Source organism: Taudactylus pleione, unplaced genomic scaffold (genome assembly GCF_031769625.1).
Source record: "Taudactylus pleione unplaced genomic scaffold, aTauple2 ptg000053l, whole genome shotgun sequence".
Classification (NCBI taxonomy): Eukaryota; Metazoa; Chordata; class Amphibia; order Anura; family Myobatrachidae; genus Taudactylus; species Taudactylus pleione.
In genome coordinates, this window is record NW_028284455.1 from 37,859,787 (window position 1) to 37,879,400 (window position 19,614).

Consider the following 19,614-nt stretch of genomic DNA (forward strand, 5'->3'; position numbering starts at 1 on the left):
CTTCGCTGGCTTTTTGGGGTTCCGCGCCCCAGACTTAGACTTGGCGACCTCCAGTAATCAAAGAAGCTGTGACGTGGCCTGGAGGCTTAGCCATACTTTTTGCAAATATATGCAGCTGAGATCTATGAATTATCTACCACCATGTAGTTTTTCAAATCTTATTGCTGATATCATTCCGAGTGCTGGGGGATACCCTTTGCTGTTTCTTATATAGACTAACCCCTCCCTTTCATGTACCTCAGTGATATTACTAAGGTGATTGAGCAGCTACCAATATGCATTGCAGTTCTGAGAGGCATAGATAGGACCAGCGTTTGGAGCGCATGCTGGTTCCTGTAGTGCCATCAGGAGGACCTAGGGGTGACACCAACGTAAGCTGGCTCTCATTTTAGATATGTTTGTGTATGTACCATTATTATGTGGCCTTATATTGGGCAATTAAATGCCCCAGATTGTATGTTATTATTTTTAGGGATGAGTTTGCAGCGCTGTGCTCTCTGGGTTGGTATGGCTGGACTGCTTTGGGGTGGCACACAAGAACACTCTATTTAGCACTTTAATACTTATTTTTCTACTAATACTACTTTATTTAGCATTTTAATTACACACTTCACCTCTCGATCACCCTTTAACACATAGCTTTTGATTTATTAATATTATTATTAACACTTACTAACACCTTAGTCTCTCACTGGTGTGCTGCCCTGGGGTGGCTGGCTTTTGCTGGCTTTTTGCGGTTTCGCACCCCAGACTTTGACTTAGAGGTAGGAACCTCCAGTAATCAGAGAAGCTGGGGCGTGGCCTGGAGGCTTAGCCATATGTAATATATTTAATTGAGATCTCTGAATTATCTACCACCATGTAATTTTTTAAAATCTTATTGTTGATATCATTCCAAGTGCTGGGGCATTCCCTTTGCTGATTAATTTGATAGAAGAAACAGCAAAGTCTGCTGGTGCGTCCTAGGTGCATCGCGAGTTAGACGCATTTTTGGCAAAGAAAGACGACCTATGCTAGCAGAGTTGCACGGGACCACTCAATCACACCAGGCAAGTCGTGTTGTGTGGTGTATTGAGGTTAGATGTATGAGGGCACATCTGTAAGGGGCATAAATTATATTTTCTTATCATCAATGATAATACTTACATAGAAAGAAGACACATTTTTCCCTCCCACAGTGAGAGTGGCGCTATTTCCATCAGCCTCATCTTTTGGCGTGTACTTAATAACATGACAATCTTGTACCTTAAAAAGATTAAACAATGTTTTTACAAGTATTCTTTTTGAACTTCATCATAAACAATACGAAACAAATACTTTTTTTTTTTTTTTTTACACCTGTTACCCATCATGATTGGCTTTTAAACTGCTAAACTCTGTTATACTATGCTATCACATTAGTACAATACACTTAAACTGGGAAGCCAGATGTACACCCTGGAGAAATGACTATGAACATGGCTCAGCTCCAGGCTCACAGCTTTATTGAGATCATCTGACAGATTTTGAAGCCCTGAGGAACAAACTTGGAATCACTTAATGTAACAAGCACCACACTATAGGCAGTATATTACTATAATAAACTAGCTGGGATACCTGGCGTGCCCGGGTTGAAGACCCCGAAGTACACCTGCAGCCTTCATTTTGTTACATTGTCCTCGCCTAGAACCTGGATAACTATGCAAATTAGGAATAAATGACAGTGCAGAAAGCTTATTCTATACTGTTTGGAATGGGGTATATCAGGAGCAGACTGACTTAAGGAGCATACACACGGTCAGATTTGTCAGACTTGTCAGATTTGTCAGATGAACGATTGAACGATTTTACCAAAGTTTTGAACGATTTTTGACTGCATTAAAATGAATGGAATCGTCCAAGTCTGACTGCAAACACATCAGATGTCAGATATCGTTATCTGACAAACGGGAACGCACATCGTTGATCGTCCAGGCATGTCAGATATGTCAGATTTTCCTTCAGATATGAACAACTGAACGATTTTTAAATCATTATCGTTCATATCTGAAGGAAAAATCTGACCGTGTGTATGCACCATTACAGAACTGAAATCAGTATAGCTTCCAAAATCACGACATCACTGCAGAACAGAGGGGGTGATTCAGCTGCAGATGGATATGCTAACATGTTAGCAGCTGCAATAGCTGTAATATGATAATGCAGCAGGAGCCATTACACCTTCTGCATGCATTACTGATCCGAGCTGCATCCAAGGACTCGGCATTGGTTCATCTGCACTCTCTTTGGCCGGCTGAGTGACCATAAGTAAAAGAGACCAGGAAATCTCCGTCAGCTGTTGCAGATCTCTAGACATCAAAAACATACATATATACATACATATTATATATACACATACATATACACACACACGTACGCAATTTAACTTCTATATTTTTAGATTTGCAGATATGCCCAGTTATATCCTTGAGGAGCATGGTACGAGTTTCACATGGTTTGCATGGTGCGATCGCAGTGCCCACTGTAGCATGTGCAGCCACATGCTCTGATGCCCGCAAACGTTTGTAGCGCGATCAGCAACGATGTAAGCGGGTGAATCTGTATGACACACCAGAAGAGCCATCTTTTAGAACTGTTTGGGCAGATACAGAAAACCTGGTGCACTATGCCATTCTGTGGCACAAGATATGTGGCCTTGTTGTTTGAACAAAAAAAATAAATCTAAGAAACTCTGCATTTGCCCAGTTAAGTATTCCACGTTATATTGTATATAAAAGCAGAGAATTAGGTCGCATTTCTCTTACACCACAACGTGGTGCCTAGGGCACAAATCAAAGTGGGGCCCTTGTGCTGTGAATGTTGGACGGGCAGTTTGGAGTGTTATTAAGGGTTTTGGTATGGAAAGGTGACCAAGTTTTTGGTAAAAATATGCCTCCTGTCATTCATTACCTATTGCTGCTGTTATCTGGCCAGGTACTATTACTGCTTCTAGGAATACTGGCAGGAATCTCTGGGAGACAGTAGGTGTTCTGCTGATGTTCTCTGTTATGGACACAAAGCTAATGTGTTTTAACAGCCAATATGAAAGCAGCCAGACAGATTCCTATTACTGTGCGCAGTATTTAGACAGCAGTATATAAATAAGCAGTGGGATTCCCTCCTCCATGCCACAACTTTTCATCATCACCAAACAGCACCTTACAAAATATTCTATTTCAAAGGGGAGTACGTTGTTCAAGAAACTACCGTATGTTAAAAATATTACAGTGTCAGCGGCTGTAACACTGCAACGTTTCGCATGCAGATACATCCGCAGTCGCACACAGAACATAGGCATGCTGCATATCATTTTAATCAGTAGATGCGGCCTGTGCTACCTATTCGCATCACTGTGCGAATAAGATGCATTTCAAGGTAAAAAGTCGCATGAAAAGACACTCAGCGTTACCGAATCACATGGAGTTCCCGCATAACGTGTAGCGCGGAGGATAGATGTAGGTTGACACATCTGCAACATATTAAGCAACAACGTTTAGGTAGATGCTATAATAACGCCCTGCAGATATCAAGCAGCTGTCATCCAATCACAAGGGTATTTTAATATATAATGTAACTTATGCTGGCTTGATTTCAAGCAAGAATTCAATGTACACTAAACTAAAGCATTACAAATATTGTACTGTGTACATGGATATTCACAGTAGTCAGTGACACCTAGGAAACCCAGCTGTCCAAGTTTACAAAAGCAATAAAGCTCTGTCTCCTAGGCCTTCACTTTTGTCTGTGTGCGCTGTGATATTACTGAAGTCACTATATTAGTATACCATTGCTTGTGCTTCATGAGATTTTTTTTTTTTTAATAAAGAGAAAACGTTAAGTAGCTTAATAAAACAAAAACATTAATTATCTTTAAAAAAGAAAAAAAAAAAAAAAAAGTAATTCTTTGCATACTAAGCATATCGGTTGGTCCTACACTTGCACTGCTCCACAGCTGCCTGCTTTAAGCCAACCAGACAAAACGCATTGTTGTAACTGTGGAAACAACTAAACCAACTAGTCCGAATACACATACAGTTATTTCTGTACAGTATTTTACTTTCTATAGTAGCTAGAAAAATAATTCACTTATTTTCGCAGCAGCTTAGTAGCATAATACAAGGGATTTTTAACTACATAACCCAGCATGCCATGCAACAGTTTTAGCATCCCCTAATAGCAAAACTGTTTCAAGGCATGCAGGGATCAGTAGCTGTCACTTGTAAAAAGGTGATCCGGGTATTTCCCAATGAGAACGGTGAGCTCCATTGAGAATCAGGGATAGGGCATTCAGACCTAAGGATAGTGTTGCATACATAATTACTCATTTAAAATGGAAGGAAGGCATTTGATTGGCCAAGGAGGCCTATTCCCAAAAAAATAGAGTGGCATATTAGGTAATCTGGCGATTCAAGGTCGATGTGGCAGGGAATTAGGCACATAACGGAGTTTAAAATTTCTAAATTTGGGAGTAATAAGGTAGCTGGCCCTTCTGTGGTTGAGTTAAATAATTTTTATGCAAGGTTTGAGGAAGTTAATTTGATCCCTGCAGTGCAAATGGGCGACTACCCTTTTGGTAGCCCCTTAGTTTTATTAGAGTCTGATGTGAGGAATTGCTTACGCAAAACAAATGCTGGGAAAGCTCCAGTTGAATTTTAGGTTCAGTCTCAAAATAGAAGTGTTCAAAGTAACTCAGTATCATATAGACCATGACTTGATCAAAAATCATGTTTTTCCTATGTTCCCAACCAGAGATATGTAGGCCTGAAATAGGTATAATAAAATGAAAAACAATTTTCAAAGTCTCAAAAAAAAGTTGGACGCAAACCTCATACTTCAGCTATTTGTTGCAACAAATTACTACTGTACTGTATATGTACCGCCCACAAAAAAATTAAACCTGAGATTTCTTTCCAAGCTGAGGTAGTGACACACTGAAAAGTCATTTCACAAATATTTTGATTTTGTTCTGGTCAAGACCCCTTTAAAAGTCAATAAAAGTGAGATAAGGTAATCAATGTGTGGCCCAAAACTCTGCAGAGAACAATGTTTATTGTCTCAAGGCTCTACCACCTCCCAGTCCTGAGATATTTGCATTGGTGAAAATCACTATACTCCATGATTTAAAGATGGCTGCCATTTCTAAAAAATAAAACTATTAGTGGTTTTGAAAAACTGGAATAGGGGAGATAATTCACAAAAAAATATGTATTTTTTAAAAATGGTCAAGCAACCAGAAAAAAAAAATCAAAAATTGGATCACTTAAGATGGATTGACCCAATATTAAAAGCTTCAATTTCTTTTGATACCAAAAGATACCAGTTGTACACGTTTATGGGCAGATTCAATTAGCCGCATGGCTTAATGGGTGGCTGTAGCTCCGGGCTTAACACGTGGAGCTATTTAACTACTGTCCAATTTCCATGCGCATTAACCTATAGATACCATGTTAAGTGTCCGTAAGAGCACACTCCATTGGCTGCGAGGAAAAAACCCTGTTAAGTACACCCTATGGGACTTACCGCACGCCTGAGCTAGAAGTAATTGAATAGTAGAGGTGCAGCCGCAAGGCAAGCCATGTGGCTAACTGAATCTGCCCCTTAAAGGCACCCACACATCAGCAATCGATTATGCCAATTTTGCGTTTTGCAGGTGATTGTATAAAAAAAACTGCAATGTATGGGGTTCACAGATCACAGACTGCAACCAAAAAGTGATTGGACTTGTTAAATCAGGTTGTCCAACATGTTGGATTTCACAGTTCGGTTGGGGCTGTAGATTGATAGTGTATGGTAATGATCAGCAGATTTTCAGACCGTTACTAGCAAAATGAAGTGCCTTTCAAGATTGGCAGATCTGTATTTGCTGAAATCGACCTGCAAATCACTGAGAAAGATCTGTAATGTATGGGTGCAGATTGCTAATTGGGAGATTATGAAATTGAGCAACAAATCTTCAAACTGTCCAATTGTGGTTTTCTGATTGCTGATGTATGGGGGCCTTTTGGAGGAATAGGTCTTACTATGAAAATTGTAAAATGATTGATCAGAGATGCTGTATAGATATTTGTAACATAGGTCTTCCATTTACTGCCTGTATAATCTGCTAAAACGAGAACAAATAAAATACTTTCTTAATAAAAGATACTAGCGTATCTTGATTATTGATAATTGTTGGTCGGTTGCGCTCTTCTTATGGATGATGGATTGGCTGGGTGGTGAGGTGTGGCGAGTTGGAGGTGGTGTTTGTGTGGGGAGGTGGTGGTATATAGTGTGGTGTCTAGTACCATGAAGGATGACAGACAGCAAAAAGCTGATTATTGAGTAAAGAAGAAATCCTGAATATTACAGTGGCAAACGGCCAGTCAGGAGTTGGGTGGTACAGTATTTTGTGAAACAGTAATCAATAATTTCTATGACTATATATCCCTTGTAGAAGAATTGGACACAAGGTGGCATTGCTCAAAATAGATTCCAGGGTTTTAAAGTTCAGAGAAATTTACAATTCTACTCTAACTAGATGATGTACCCTGTTTCTCCAGAGTAGACCTTCGATATTTACGGTTTCCATTTCCATCTCACCACTCCAGTAACACATTTATCCCTCACCTCTATAGTAGTACATCCCTTCCCTCGCTGCTATAGTAAAGCTGAGTACACACTTAAAGATTTTCTGTCCAACCATCCAACTAGATGATTGGCTGGAATGAAAATCTGGTAACATATGGGAGTAAATGTTGACCAGCAATTAGCTCTTAAATGCCAGAAAACAGATTAAAATGGTCGTTCAGACAAGTTTGATCTAAACAATTTGTTCAAACAACAGTTTTTGTCCATTTTCCAGTATTTGGGAGCATATTGCTGATTGTCATTTGTTTTCATACCTTACCAGATTTTAATTCCAACCAATCAACTAGTTGGATAGAAAATCTTTAGGTGTGTACCTAGCCTAAGACATTACCCTCCCTCACCTGTGTACTAACACATTCCACTCCCTAACCTCTGTAGTAAGACATTATCTTTGCTCACCTCTGAAGTAACACATTTCCTTCCCTCACCCGTGTTGTATTACATTAGACATTCCTCTCCCACACCTCTGTAGTAACACATTTTCCTCCCTCACTTGTGTAGTAACACATTACCCTCCTAAACCTGTGTAATAACACATTCCTTTCCCTCCCCTGTGTAGTAACACATTTCGCTACCATACTTGTGAGGTAACACATTCCCCTTCCTCACCTCTATAAAAACACATTCTCCTCTCACTGCTGTTGTAACACATTTTCCTCTCTTCACCTTTGTAGTAACACATTCCCTTCCCTCCTAGGAGAGCCACACCAACTGCAAGTGATGTGTGGTAGCACTTGGGATGACAGTTGGTGTTTGAATACTGAACTGTGCTACTACAGCCACGATGAGAGTCAGTCAGGACATTGCACAGGGGGAGGAAGCATTTTAGCCCTGTTCACCCCTTAGGAGTCGTATTTCAAAAAATCCGTTCTTGGTGCTTACCTACACCATGGAAGGAATATCATCCCATATTTTCATGTTTCTAGGTCCAGGAGTTTGGGCTGAGCATTGAGGAGTCAGTGCCCTTATATTTAGGCTGAATCGAAAAAAACTGAATTCTCCCATACAGAATGCCTGAGGAGGGGGGGGCATGGTGTTTAAGGGGCTACACCTCAAAAGCTATTGGACGTACCAAGGCTCAAATTTGGCATGGAACTGTCGCTCGGTGCTGCATGACAAATTTCAGGGCAAAAAAATGAGGAAATTTGGGAGTAATCTAGAGTTCCAACTGTCAGTTTTTTCGGCCACTTTCAATTAGGACCACTTTTCTGCTGTAGCCTATGGGGGATTTTTGGGAAGGCATAAGTCAGGGTACAGGACGAATTTAGACTTGGGGTTTGTTTTATTAGGTAGCTCTTGTTGCAGTGTAGGGCCTTTTTGGGTTAAGGTAATTGAGAAAGTTACAGTTTTTAAACTATTAACTCACAAATGTCCCATTATATAGACAGGACGCTTTAACTTGTTGCGCAGCCTCAGTAGGTGTGTCCAGCAGGTGTGATAACAGACAGATGCAGGCTCGGATCAGGGAGATCCGTAATGCCTGCATCTGTGAGTAAAAAAAAAAAGAACACAGATGAATGGGGCTTTGGAGACCCAGTACTGGTTGTAATAAATACAGGGGACAAACAACAGGGGTTCCCTGGATTAACCACAACCAACACCAGACTATTCAGAACCAGCCCTGGTTGCCAAAATACAGGGGACAAAAGACGTAGGGGGTCATCTGTATTTAGCGCAAGCAGCACTGGGCTCTGATCTGGTCCTGGAAATACAGGGGAAAAAATGCATAGACTTCACCTGTAAATACCAGAACAGGGGCAGAGTATAGGGCATCAGCTGGTGACAGAGGGTCTCAATGGCACTGGGCATGCATCTGAGAAAATAACACTAGTAAGACATAGATGCATCCATGTTTCTGTGTTAAAAATTGAATATGTGTAAAACAAATTTCAAAAATGACGTGCCCCCCCTCCAAAAGAACAAGCCCCAAGCTTTTCACTGCCGGTCCTGGTTGTGCTAAATACAGGGGACCCCTATGCTTTTTGTCCCCTGTATTTTCACCACCAGTACCGGGCTATTCAGAGCCAGTCCTGGCTGTCATAATACAGGGTACAAAATATGCAGACGTCCCCCTCAATAATAATAAATAGCAAAAGCTTTTGGAGTTTAGAGAATTATAAATTACAATGAGTTAGTTGTAGGCTGTAAGCTTATTTTGTTGCGAGAAGAGTTTCAGCCATGGTGGTTTTATTTTGCAAAAAGTAAATCTGAGAGCACTATGATAGGAATATATAGGCTATAGCATTGCATTTTCTGTGCAGAAAGATAGCGAAAAAGAGGAAAGAGTAACTGGGACTAATTCAGTATTGTTGCATTTTCAAAGAATCTGTTCAGAAAAGTTATAGTAAATACCATTGCCTTCATAACACATAGAACACATGGTCCATCTCCTCTAGCAGTGAATTTTATTTCTAATTACGTACTGTAAAAACCCATGACATATGAAATGCAATTGCCCAGCTTGGTTGAAATGTTTGATACAAGTCTATGTATTAGAAGATCAAAGTCTCACCCCTACAGCCTAGTTCTGAGCTGGGCAGCACAGCCATCTCAGCAACCCACAGCAAACAGATTCTCTTCAGTCCTAATCAAGATGTAACACAGCTGTTAGAGACGACTTTGCCCCATCCTTATTAATAAGGGACACAGTTATTAAAACAACATACTGAGACCTAGAAAACACATCCTCTATCTGCACCTGTATCAGCTGTTACATCAGAATTGCTGATTAAATGAGAGTAAATTAAGACTGTATTGGAACATTTCAGATTGATAGAAGTATTTTTTTTTAACAATGAGACAATTTTGGAATGACAGGGAATCATGGAAAAGAAATGTACTCAAAGGACAAGTCCAACTAATGACACTGCAGGTCCCAATCATGAGGTCCTTGGGAGAATACTCCGCTCTTGCTCTGCTGCTACTGTAATGCTGTGATATACTTAATAAAAAAAATAAAACATGTTATCAAGACCGTGGTAATAATGGTTTTAAAATATTAATAACGTTCTAGAGATTTTTTTACACTCTCAGAGACTAATTAAAGATTTTTTAGAATGTTCATTTTAATAGTGTATAAAAAGTTTTAATGAAACTTATTTCTGGGAGATACAGTAGTCTGATGACTAAAGGGGCCTGTACATTTGCTGATTTTCTGCACGATGCAACCAAAACCAGGAGGTATTGGTCGGATCATGCAGAAAGTCTGCAAGTGGATAGCCGGCAAGGACCAGCAATGCGCGTGCACGCTGGGTCCTTGCCGTCCCCGACTATCTATTGAACATGCCCGTCAACCTGACGACGGTCGTCAGGTTTGGCATGTTAATAGATAGGGAGGTCGGGCTCCTGCACTGAAGACATTCAGTGAACGTCTTTCAGTGCGGTGCCCGCACCTCAGCGACATGAAAATCTGAACGCTGGCCGTTCAGACTTTCATGCCGTTAAATGGATAGGCCGCCTTACTATAATGCAGTTGGATAAAGAAGGCAGATATGTCACAGTGAATATGCAGTGTAGGCACTTATGCAGCGTACACACGGTCAGATAACCTGTCAGATTTTAAGAATAATGATCCTATCGTTAAAATCTGAGTTTCTGCCTCGAGCAAACGATGGTCGATGAGCGGCCACGAATGGTTGTTATCGACCATTGTCCGTAGTCCGTGCATGTAGGCCAACCTGGTCGATATCGACCAGGTTAGCCCATTTACAATAGGGACACGCGATGGTTAATCGAGGGTCGTTCTAGTCATTAGGGGGTTAATGCATGTGTTGGATGCGCGATAACGATCATGCAACACATGCAGAACGATCAGATAACGATCGTTATCTGATCGTCCACCCCGTCTGACCATGTGTATGCACGATTAGATAAAGAAGGCAGATATAGGTCACAGTGAGTATGCAGTGTAGTCACTTAGATAAAGAAGGCAGATATAGGTCACAGTGAGTATGCAGTGCAGTCACTTAGATAAAGAAGGCAGATATAGGTCACAGTGAGTAAGCAGTGTAGTCACTTAGATAAAGAAGGCAGATATAGGTCACAGTGAGTATGCAGTGTAGTCACTTAGATAAAGAAGGCAGATATAGGGCACAGTGAGTATGCAGTGCAGTCACTTAGATAAAGAAGGCAGATATAGGTCACAGTGAGTAAGCAGTGTAGTCACTTAGATAAAGAAGGCAGATATAGGTCACAGTGCGTATGCAGTGTAGTCACTTAGATAAAGAAGGCAGATGTAGGTCACAGTGAGTAAGCAGTGTAGTCACTTAGATAAAGAAGGCAGATATAGGTCACAGTGCGTATGCAGTGTAGTCACTTAGATAAAGAAGGCAGATGTAGGTCACAGTGAGTATGCAGTGTAGTCACTTAGATAAAGAAGGCAGATGTAGGTCACAGTGAGTATGCAGTGTAGTCACTTAGATAAAGAAGGCAGATATAGGTCACAGTGCGTATGCAGTGTAGTCACTTAGATAAAGAAGGCAGCTATAGGTCACAGTGAGTATGCAGTGTAGTCACTTAGATAAAGAAGGCAGCTATAGGTCACAGTGCGTATGCAGTGTAGTCACTTAGATAAAGAAGGCAGATATAGGTCACAGTGAGTATGCAGTGTAGTCACTTAGATAAAGAAGGCAGATATAGGTCACAGTGCGTATGCAGTGTAGTCACTTAGATAAAGAAGGCAGATATAGGTCACAGTGCGTATGCAGTGTAGTCACTTAGATAAAGAAGGCAGATATAGGTCACAGTGAGTATGCAGTGTAGTCACTTAGATAAAGAAGGCAGATATAGGTCACAGTGCGTATGCAGTGTAGTCACTTAGATAAAGAAGGCAGATATAGGTCACAGTGAGTATGCAGTGTAGTCACTTAGATAAAGAAGGCAGATATAGGTCACAGTGCGTATGCAGTGTAGTCACTTAGATAAAGAAGGCAGATATAGGTCACAGTGCGTATGCAGTGTACTCACTTAGATAAAGAAGGCAGATATAGGTCACAGTGAGTATGCAGTGTAGTCACTTAGATAAAGAAGGCAGATTATAGGTCACAGTGCGTATGCAGTGTAGTCACTTAGATAAAGAAGGCAGATATAGGTCACAGTGAGTATGCAGTGTAGTCACTTAGATAAAGAAGGCAGATATAGGTCACAGTGAGTATGCAGTGTAGTCACTTAGATAAAGAAGGCAGATATAGGTCACAGTGAGTATGCAGTGTAGTCACTTAGATAAAGAAGGCAGATATAGGTCACAGTGAGTATGCAGTGCAGTCACTTAGATAAAGAAGGCAGATATAGGTCACAGTGAGTATGCAGTGTAGTCACTTAGATAAAGAAGGCAGTTATAGGTCACAGTGAGTATGCAGTGTAGTCACTTAGATAAAGAAGGCAGATATAGGTCACAGTGAGTATGCAGTGTAGTCACTTAGAAAATAACTCATATCCTGGAGGATAATTGAGCATTCTTGTTCATTTGAGATTCAGAGATAAGTGAAGGAAAAGGGGCTACAAAGTTGCAGTAGCCGATGGAGCATGTGCAGTCACCGTCTAATGGCATTTATGTGAAAAATACGAGAAGTGTGCGGAGGAGATTCGCAGGGACAGAGCTTTAATCGCAAGCTCTGTCCCTGCATGTGGATGTTAGTACATCCAAGTGATATTTCCTAAATATCACACTACAACCGCATTTTAATAGCGGATTGTAGTAAATAGGTACCATATGGATGGGTTGCATGGAGGTGTATAAGTTTCTTGAAACATTAAATCTGTGTACATTCTAAATTTAAGAAATCATTGGGGGTGACTCAATTCAGCGATGGTAATAATAGCAGGAAGGAGTTCCCGGAGCTATTAAATTCAGCGTGCGGTTAAATCCAACTAAAGCCACTTAAGTTGGAGAACGCCAGTCAGTGTGACTAAAGCGGGGTGTTTAGTCGTGCTAACCAGCACTCTCCGACTAAAGTGCCGGCCGCGATACTAAGAGTTACTTGCTATGGAAATATGTATTCTACAAATAGGGGTTTCTTAAAATTAACAAATGACCAAAGGCACATATTCATGTGACAAATTACGAACCATGTATTAAGAATATTGTAAATATTTTGTGTTTTATCACTCAATCTGCTGTAAAGGAATAGTGTACTTATTGTATACTTAAGGACATTATAAATGCACATGGAAAAATGAGATACTATTGGAGAGTGTTCATTTGCTACTGTACACACTATGGATAATACTATAGTTTTAGTACAATGAGTGGAATAAATTGTGTTTTATGCTATAATAATTGATACTGATATACAGCGGGTAAAATAAGTATTGAACACATCCACATTTTTCTCAGTAAATATATTTGTAATGGGGCTATTGTAATGAAATTTTCACCAAATGTCAGCAACAACCCATGCAATCCACACATGTAAAGAAATCAAACCATAGATGTCAATAAATTATGTGTAATAATGTGAAATGACACAGGGAAAAAAGTATTGAACACATGAAGAAAGGGAGGTGCAAATAGGCATGGAAATACAAGACACAAGCTGAAATCTATCAGTAATTAGAAAGCAATCCTGCTCCTTGTCAGTGCAAATTAATATAAGCTGGTTCAGTCCCAACTGATGGCCTATAAAAAGGTGTATCATTACCAAGGTGTCACACAAGAAACATCTCATGATGGGTAAAAGCAAAAATGTCTCTCAAGACCTTCACAACCTTATTGCTGCAAAACATGCTGATGGCATTGGTTACAGAAGGATTTCTAAATGTTCCAGTGAGCACTGTTGGGGCCATAATCTGGAAGTGGAAAGAAAATAATTTCACCATAAACCGGCCACGACCAGGTGCTCCTCGCAAGATTTCTGACAGAGGAGTGAAAATAATTATCAGAAGAGTTGTCCAAGAGTTAAGGACCACTTGTGGAGGGCTTCAGAAAGACCTGGAATTAACAGGTACAATTGTTTCAAAGAAAACAATAAGTAATGCACTCAACCGCCATGACCTGTATGCACGCTCACCACACAAGACTCCATCCTGAAGAAAAAGCATGTTGAAGCTTGTTTAAAGTTTGCTGCACAACATTTGGACAAGCCTGTCAAATACTTGGAGAATATAGTCTGGTCAGATGAGACCAAAATTGAACCTATGGAAAGGCATAATACACACCATGTTTGGAGGAGAAATGATACTGCACATCACCCCAAAAACACCATACCAACAGTGAAGTTTGGAGGTGGGAACATGAAGGTGTGGGGCTGTTCAGTATACTTCATATGATTGAAGGAAAGACTAATGGAAAAATGTACCGAGGCATTCTTGATAAAAATCTGCTGCCATCTACCAGGATGTTGAAGATGAAACGAGGGTGGACATTTCAGCAAGACAACGATCCCAAACACACAGCCAAGGACACACTCAATTGGTTTCAGAGAAAAAAAAATAAAGCTGCTAGAATGGCCCAGCCAATCACCTGACTTGAATCCAATTGAAAATCTATGGACAGAACTAAGGATCAGAGTTCATAGAAGAGGCCCACGGAACCTTCAAGATTTGAAAATTGTTTGTGTGGAATAATGGGCCAAAATCACACCTGAGCAATGCATGCGAATAGTTTCTTCATACAGGAGGCGTCTTGAAGCTGTCATTAACAAAGGGTCATATTCAATAAGGGAGCGAAAAGTCCATGCTGGACTTTTCGCTCCACATCGGAGCTTTTCTGGGGATAAAGTATCAGGCGCGTGCCCGCTTTATCCCAGTATTCAATTTGGAGCCGTGAAAACAGGAGAGGTAAGTGTCGGGAAAAATAGGGGAATTTTCGGGAATTCATCCTGGGACCCCCCCTAATGATGTCCTGACATGGGGGATCACTGTGGAAACTCCCGTTTTTCCCTGCTGAAGGTAATTAGGGTTTTTAAATAGCCACAGCAGGTGTTTTTTTGCGGCTATGAAGAAGTGATGAAGAATAGCACTTAGTTATTTTTTTTTTTTAATTAGTTATTCCTATCAAATTTGGTGTACATGAAAATGTGGGTAAGCATATTTTTAAGTCCCTAAAGTTAATTTTAAAAATTCTGCAAAAATGAACCTGCCGCTACTCTGCGCAATGAAGAAAACACCTGCCGCATACTTGGGGACCCCACCAGAATTAATTTTGTTAGTTTGGCACTTTGTTCCCCTATATTTTTTTTCACCCCCAAATTCACAGTTCATTTTTTTGGGGTGTCCAGATTTTTTTAAAAAACTTTTTTTTACACAGTTTTTTTTTAAATGATACTCCCAGGGGTGCAGGCTAATTTTTTTAAGCCTGCACCCCTAAACCCCAATTCTGCACTTTTTTTCACCATGCAAAACATGGTGAAAACTTATCCCCGTTTTTGATCAAAGACTTTTCGTACCGGCGGATACGGGGATAATTCAAACATGCGAAAATGACGTAATCGGCAGCCTAATTGAATATGGCCAAAGGTTTTTGTACGAAGTATTAAATAAATTTCAGTAATCGTGTTCAATACTTTTTCCCTGTGTCATTTCACATAACTTCATTTATGGACATCTATGGTTTGATTTCTTTGCATGGGTGGATTGCATGGGTTGTTGCTGACATTGGATAAAAATTCCATTACAATAGCCCCACTACAAATATATTTACTGAGAAAAATGTGGATGTGTTCAATACTTATTTTACCCGCTGTATGTTCTTGCAGTAAAGGTTAGAGACATTCTATAAGAAACTGCATACTAACTGCCACTGAACTACTGAATAAGAAATGCATTCCTGAGAGTAATGAAAAAACAGAACAAGGTTCTGCAAGTATTCAGCATTTTGGAGGACATATTAAAAAACATTGGACTGTGCAATTTTGATTTTAGGACATCAGTTGAAGAGGAGTCATCTCTTCAAGGAGCTGTCAGATGTGATGTACCATCTTCTAAGACAAATCTAGACTGTTGAAAGAATTATGTACATTCAAACCTATGAAAACAGGGAGAGAATATGTTGTTGTTTTTTTTTTTTTAAATCATTATTGCTTCATGGGCACGTAATGTGAATATAATGGCCAGTTATTTTAAGATAAAGGAAATAGTGTTCCTATATGAAAACATTAGGGGAAGATATATTTATGGGATTTTAGAAATTAATTTTATCTTATTTGTGATAATTATTGTGCTTAAACTACTATTTAATGAAGATGTGCGAGAAAGGTTTTAATATTAGTGTAATGAGTCTCAATGACCTTTAGAACATGTTGGTGAAGGATCTTTCTATGATGGCTAATAAAGAGACTAACAAAATATTCAGGTACCAGCTTATCCATTGCACTTTGAAGGTGGGTGTTGCTATCCACAGAGGGACCATTTTGAATCTTTAAAGTTGCAATATCTTTTATTATCACTAGATGGCGCATTTAACAAAGATAGGGAACGTTAGAAATATGTTCCGTAAGGGTAAACTATATGGTCAGAGTTAAGATGCTGCAAGTTGTATAGATATTTGTAATTAGGGGGTAGTACTTCACTGTAACCAGCTGTAACATTTCTACATGCCTTCTCATTTGTTGCGTACATAATAAACTATGATTCGAACAAATAGGGTTGGGTTATTCTAATAGTTTGACAGTCACACTGAAATGAGAGCTTGCTTTAGGGAACCAGACTGAGAAAAATGACAGGGAAGTCATCAGATGCGTCCTCATAGATCTAGCATCAATACGCTATGCAGCGCAGCTCCCGTGCTACTCTGCTAACGCCACCCATTTTTTATTCCGAAAATGCGTTTGTCGCAATACAATGCGCCTAGGATGCACCAGCAGACTGTGCTGATTAATTTAATATGCAACACTTGTATATTTGTATGCAACAGAGTCTGTACATGAACCACAACGGAACTTGGAATTAAAAAAACTACATTGTAGTATTTCGTACACAGATTCAGAGAATCGCACACAGATATACAAGTGTCACATATCAAATTTCAGCACAGTCTGCTGGTGCGTCCTAGTCACATCGCATTTTTGTCAAAAAAAGACTCCTGGCGCTAGCAGTCTCTCACGGGACCTGGCGCACTGAGAGGGGCTTTTTAGTGTGACTGCAGCAAAGATGTGCAAGCACACATCTGTATATACAATCAATTGAGGTTGCACTCAACGCTTATGTATATGCGATGTGTGCGAGAACTATGGGTCTGTGTAAAATGTCTTAATAATAGGGAATGTACCAATGTTTTTGTACAAATAAAATCATTTTAAGTTAATGAATGGTTAATGCAGACAACATATTCTTTTCCTATACTCCCATGGAGCTGGCTCAGATATTCAGTGTTACACATTGCAGACATAAACAAAAACAGACATACATAAACAAGACAAATAGACTTATTACACACACACCAGTTTTGAACGGACGGAAAAAAAAAAAATAAGAGTTATGGTAGACTTATTATTGATAACTTTTTTTCTTTGAAGTACTCAAGCTGGGTACACACCTAAAGATTTTCTGTCCAACCATCCAACTAGTTGATTGGTTGGAATGAAAATCTGGTAACGTATGGGAGTAAATGATGATCAGCAATTTGCTACTAAATGCCAGAAAACAGATGAAGATGGTCATCAGACAAGTTTGTTAAATGTTTGATCTAAACAATTTGTTCAAACATCAGTTTTTGTCCATTTTCCGGCGTTTGCGAGCAAATTGCTGATTGTCATTTACTTTCATACCTTACAAGATTTTCATTCCAACCAATCAACTAGTTGGATGGTTGGACAGAAAATCATTACGTCTGTACCCAGTCATAGAGTCCACAGGGATACCATGGGGATAATGTGGTTGTAGAGATCCAGACAGCAAACAGTTAAAGCTTTCAGCTCCCAGGATGCCTCGGGTCCTCCTCCATATATACCCAGCCCCCCGGCCACAGGCATTCAGTTCTGTAAACAAGCCCAAGGTCGGAGAAGGCAAGAGGAGAAAGAAAAGCAATCGCACACCAGAAACACTCTCAGAAAATGAGGGAATCCGTGCCTGAAAGAAAAATTACCCAATGAAGTGAGGTGCGTTAGGGTGGGTGCCCTGTGGACCCTATGGACTTCGAAGAAAAAGATTTATCAATGGTAAGCCTACCATAACTCTTATTTTCTTCTTCAGGTTCCACAGGTCATTCAGTGTCAAATCAACACACTGATTTTACCTCACCAGCTCAGATTTTGTTAACATTTTATATATGGAGAGTATATATGTAGTCTAAGAAAAATGCTAATTATTATTTAAATATATGTAAAGTTTTAAAAAATCTGTCAAAAAAGCACAACCAGCATATTTTCAAATCACCATAGCAGCTTTTCTAATTAAAAGAGGTTGAGTGGTGTCATTTTACTCTGTTTTTTTATGCCCTTTCCTATGATATACAACACAATAGGCTTTGTGATGAAAAGCTTTTTCCAAATTCAAAACTGAAAATTTTGATCATGATTATCTCAAAAAGTGCATCGACAAAAAAGTTCAAAACATTTCTGGAAATAGTTTATACTAATGTTAAAAGTTTATCAAATTTTAAAAGTGGGAGGATAATGGGTTCATAGTTAAAAATTATTTTAAAGCAAGGTAGTTTATTAAAAAATGCTGGGTGTATTACAAGTAGTAATAGGTTATAAAAGATTTGATGGCTTGATCAGTTTAATTATATAAATCAAGTTGAATAGAAATACTTAACATTGTATTAGTCAGTCAACAATATTAGCTGAAGATAGTTTGACAATGCCTCAGTTAAATTTACATTTAATTCAAGTATTGAGTGCTGGGCTAATTTTAGTTGTTCCATCATATAATTGAATTTAATAGTAGGCCCTGATTTTTTCAAACATAGGTCCTACTCCGGTTTAAAACTATTTTTAATTATGAACCCATTATCCTCCAACTTTTAAATTTTGAAAAACAATTAGTATAGGACAATTTTTTTAACTTTTTTGTTGATGCACTTTTGAGAGAATCATTATCAAAATTTAACTTTGAATTTGGAGTTTTTCCTCACAAAGCCTATTGTGTTGTATAGCATAGGAAAGGGCATAAAAAACACACAGTAAAATGACACTCCCACCTCTCTAGCTTAATTAGGAGAACTGCTATGGCGATTTGAAAATATGCTGGTTGTGCGTTTTTGAGATTTTTAAAACTTTACATAGCTATATTTTGGAAACGACATGAGATATTTAAATAAAATGTTGTAGTTTTCTTAGACTACATATATATATTCTCCATATACCAATCTGAGCTGGTGAGGTAAAAAATTTTAAAAAATGGGTGTTGATTTGACACGGAATGGCCCCCCGTAGGGATACCATGGGGATGTCCTAAAGCAGTTCCCCTAAGGGTGGGGAATGCTCCTGAGCAGAAAGGAAACTCATCGCCCAAAAAGGAAGCATCCTGAGAGGCAAAAATATCAAAGACGTAGAACCTAAGAAAAGAAGACCACGTGGTTGCCTTGTACAAATTGTTCAACATAGGCACTGCGATGAAACGCCCACAATGGTTCCACAGACCGAGTATAATGTGCTGTCACCATGTTTAGGACAGGGAGATCAGCCTTAGTGTAAACCTGAGAGATAGTCATACTTAACCATCGAGCCAGAGTTTGCTTGTTGACTGGCCAACCACGTTTGTGAAAACCATATAACACAAAAAGAGAGTCTGATTTTTTTAACAGTTTGTATGCTCCACATAGATACGGAGAGCACAAACCATAGCCAGAAAGTTTTTACCTACAGAAAGATCTGAAGACTGAAAAACTGGAGCACAATTTCTTCATTCCCATGAAGACGGGACACTACCTTAGAAAGGTAACCCTCTCTTGTACGGAGGACAGCTCTAATCTGGAAAAATAAATGGGAAGCAACCATAAAGTGCTGCCAATCAGAGACTCTGCATGCAGAAGAAATAGCTTGGAGAAAAAACTGTCTTTGCTGTCAACCTCTTCAAATCTACAGAGTCCAG

General features: G+C 39.4%; 1 protein-coding gene across 2 annotated transcripts in view; it reads right to left on the reverse strand.

The window, feature by feature from the left end:
- Nucleotides 1–19,614, reverse strand: part of MRPL3 (mitochondrial ribosomal protein L3) — a 135,622-nt gene that overhangs the window by 102,065 nt on the left and 13,943 nt on the right. The window contains exon 4 of one of the 2 annotated variants that reach the window (XM_088462803.1): nucleotides 1,147–1,245. The exons of the other annotated variant lie outside the window; for it this stretch is intronic. Coding sequence (XP_088318929.1) covers nucleotides 1,147–1,245 — 99 coding nt within the window. The remainder of the gene's footprint in view (nucleotides 1–1,146; nucleotides 1,246–19,614) is intronic. 2 annotated transcript variants of the gene reach the window in all.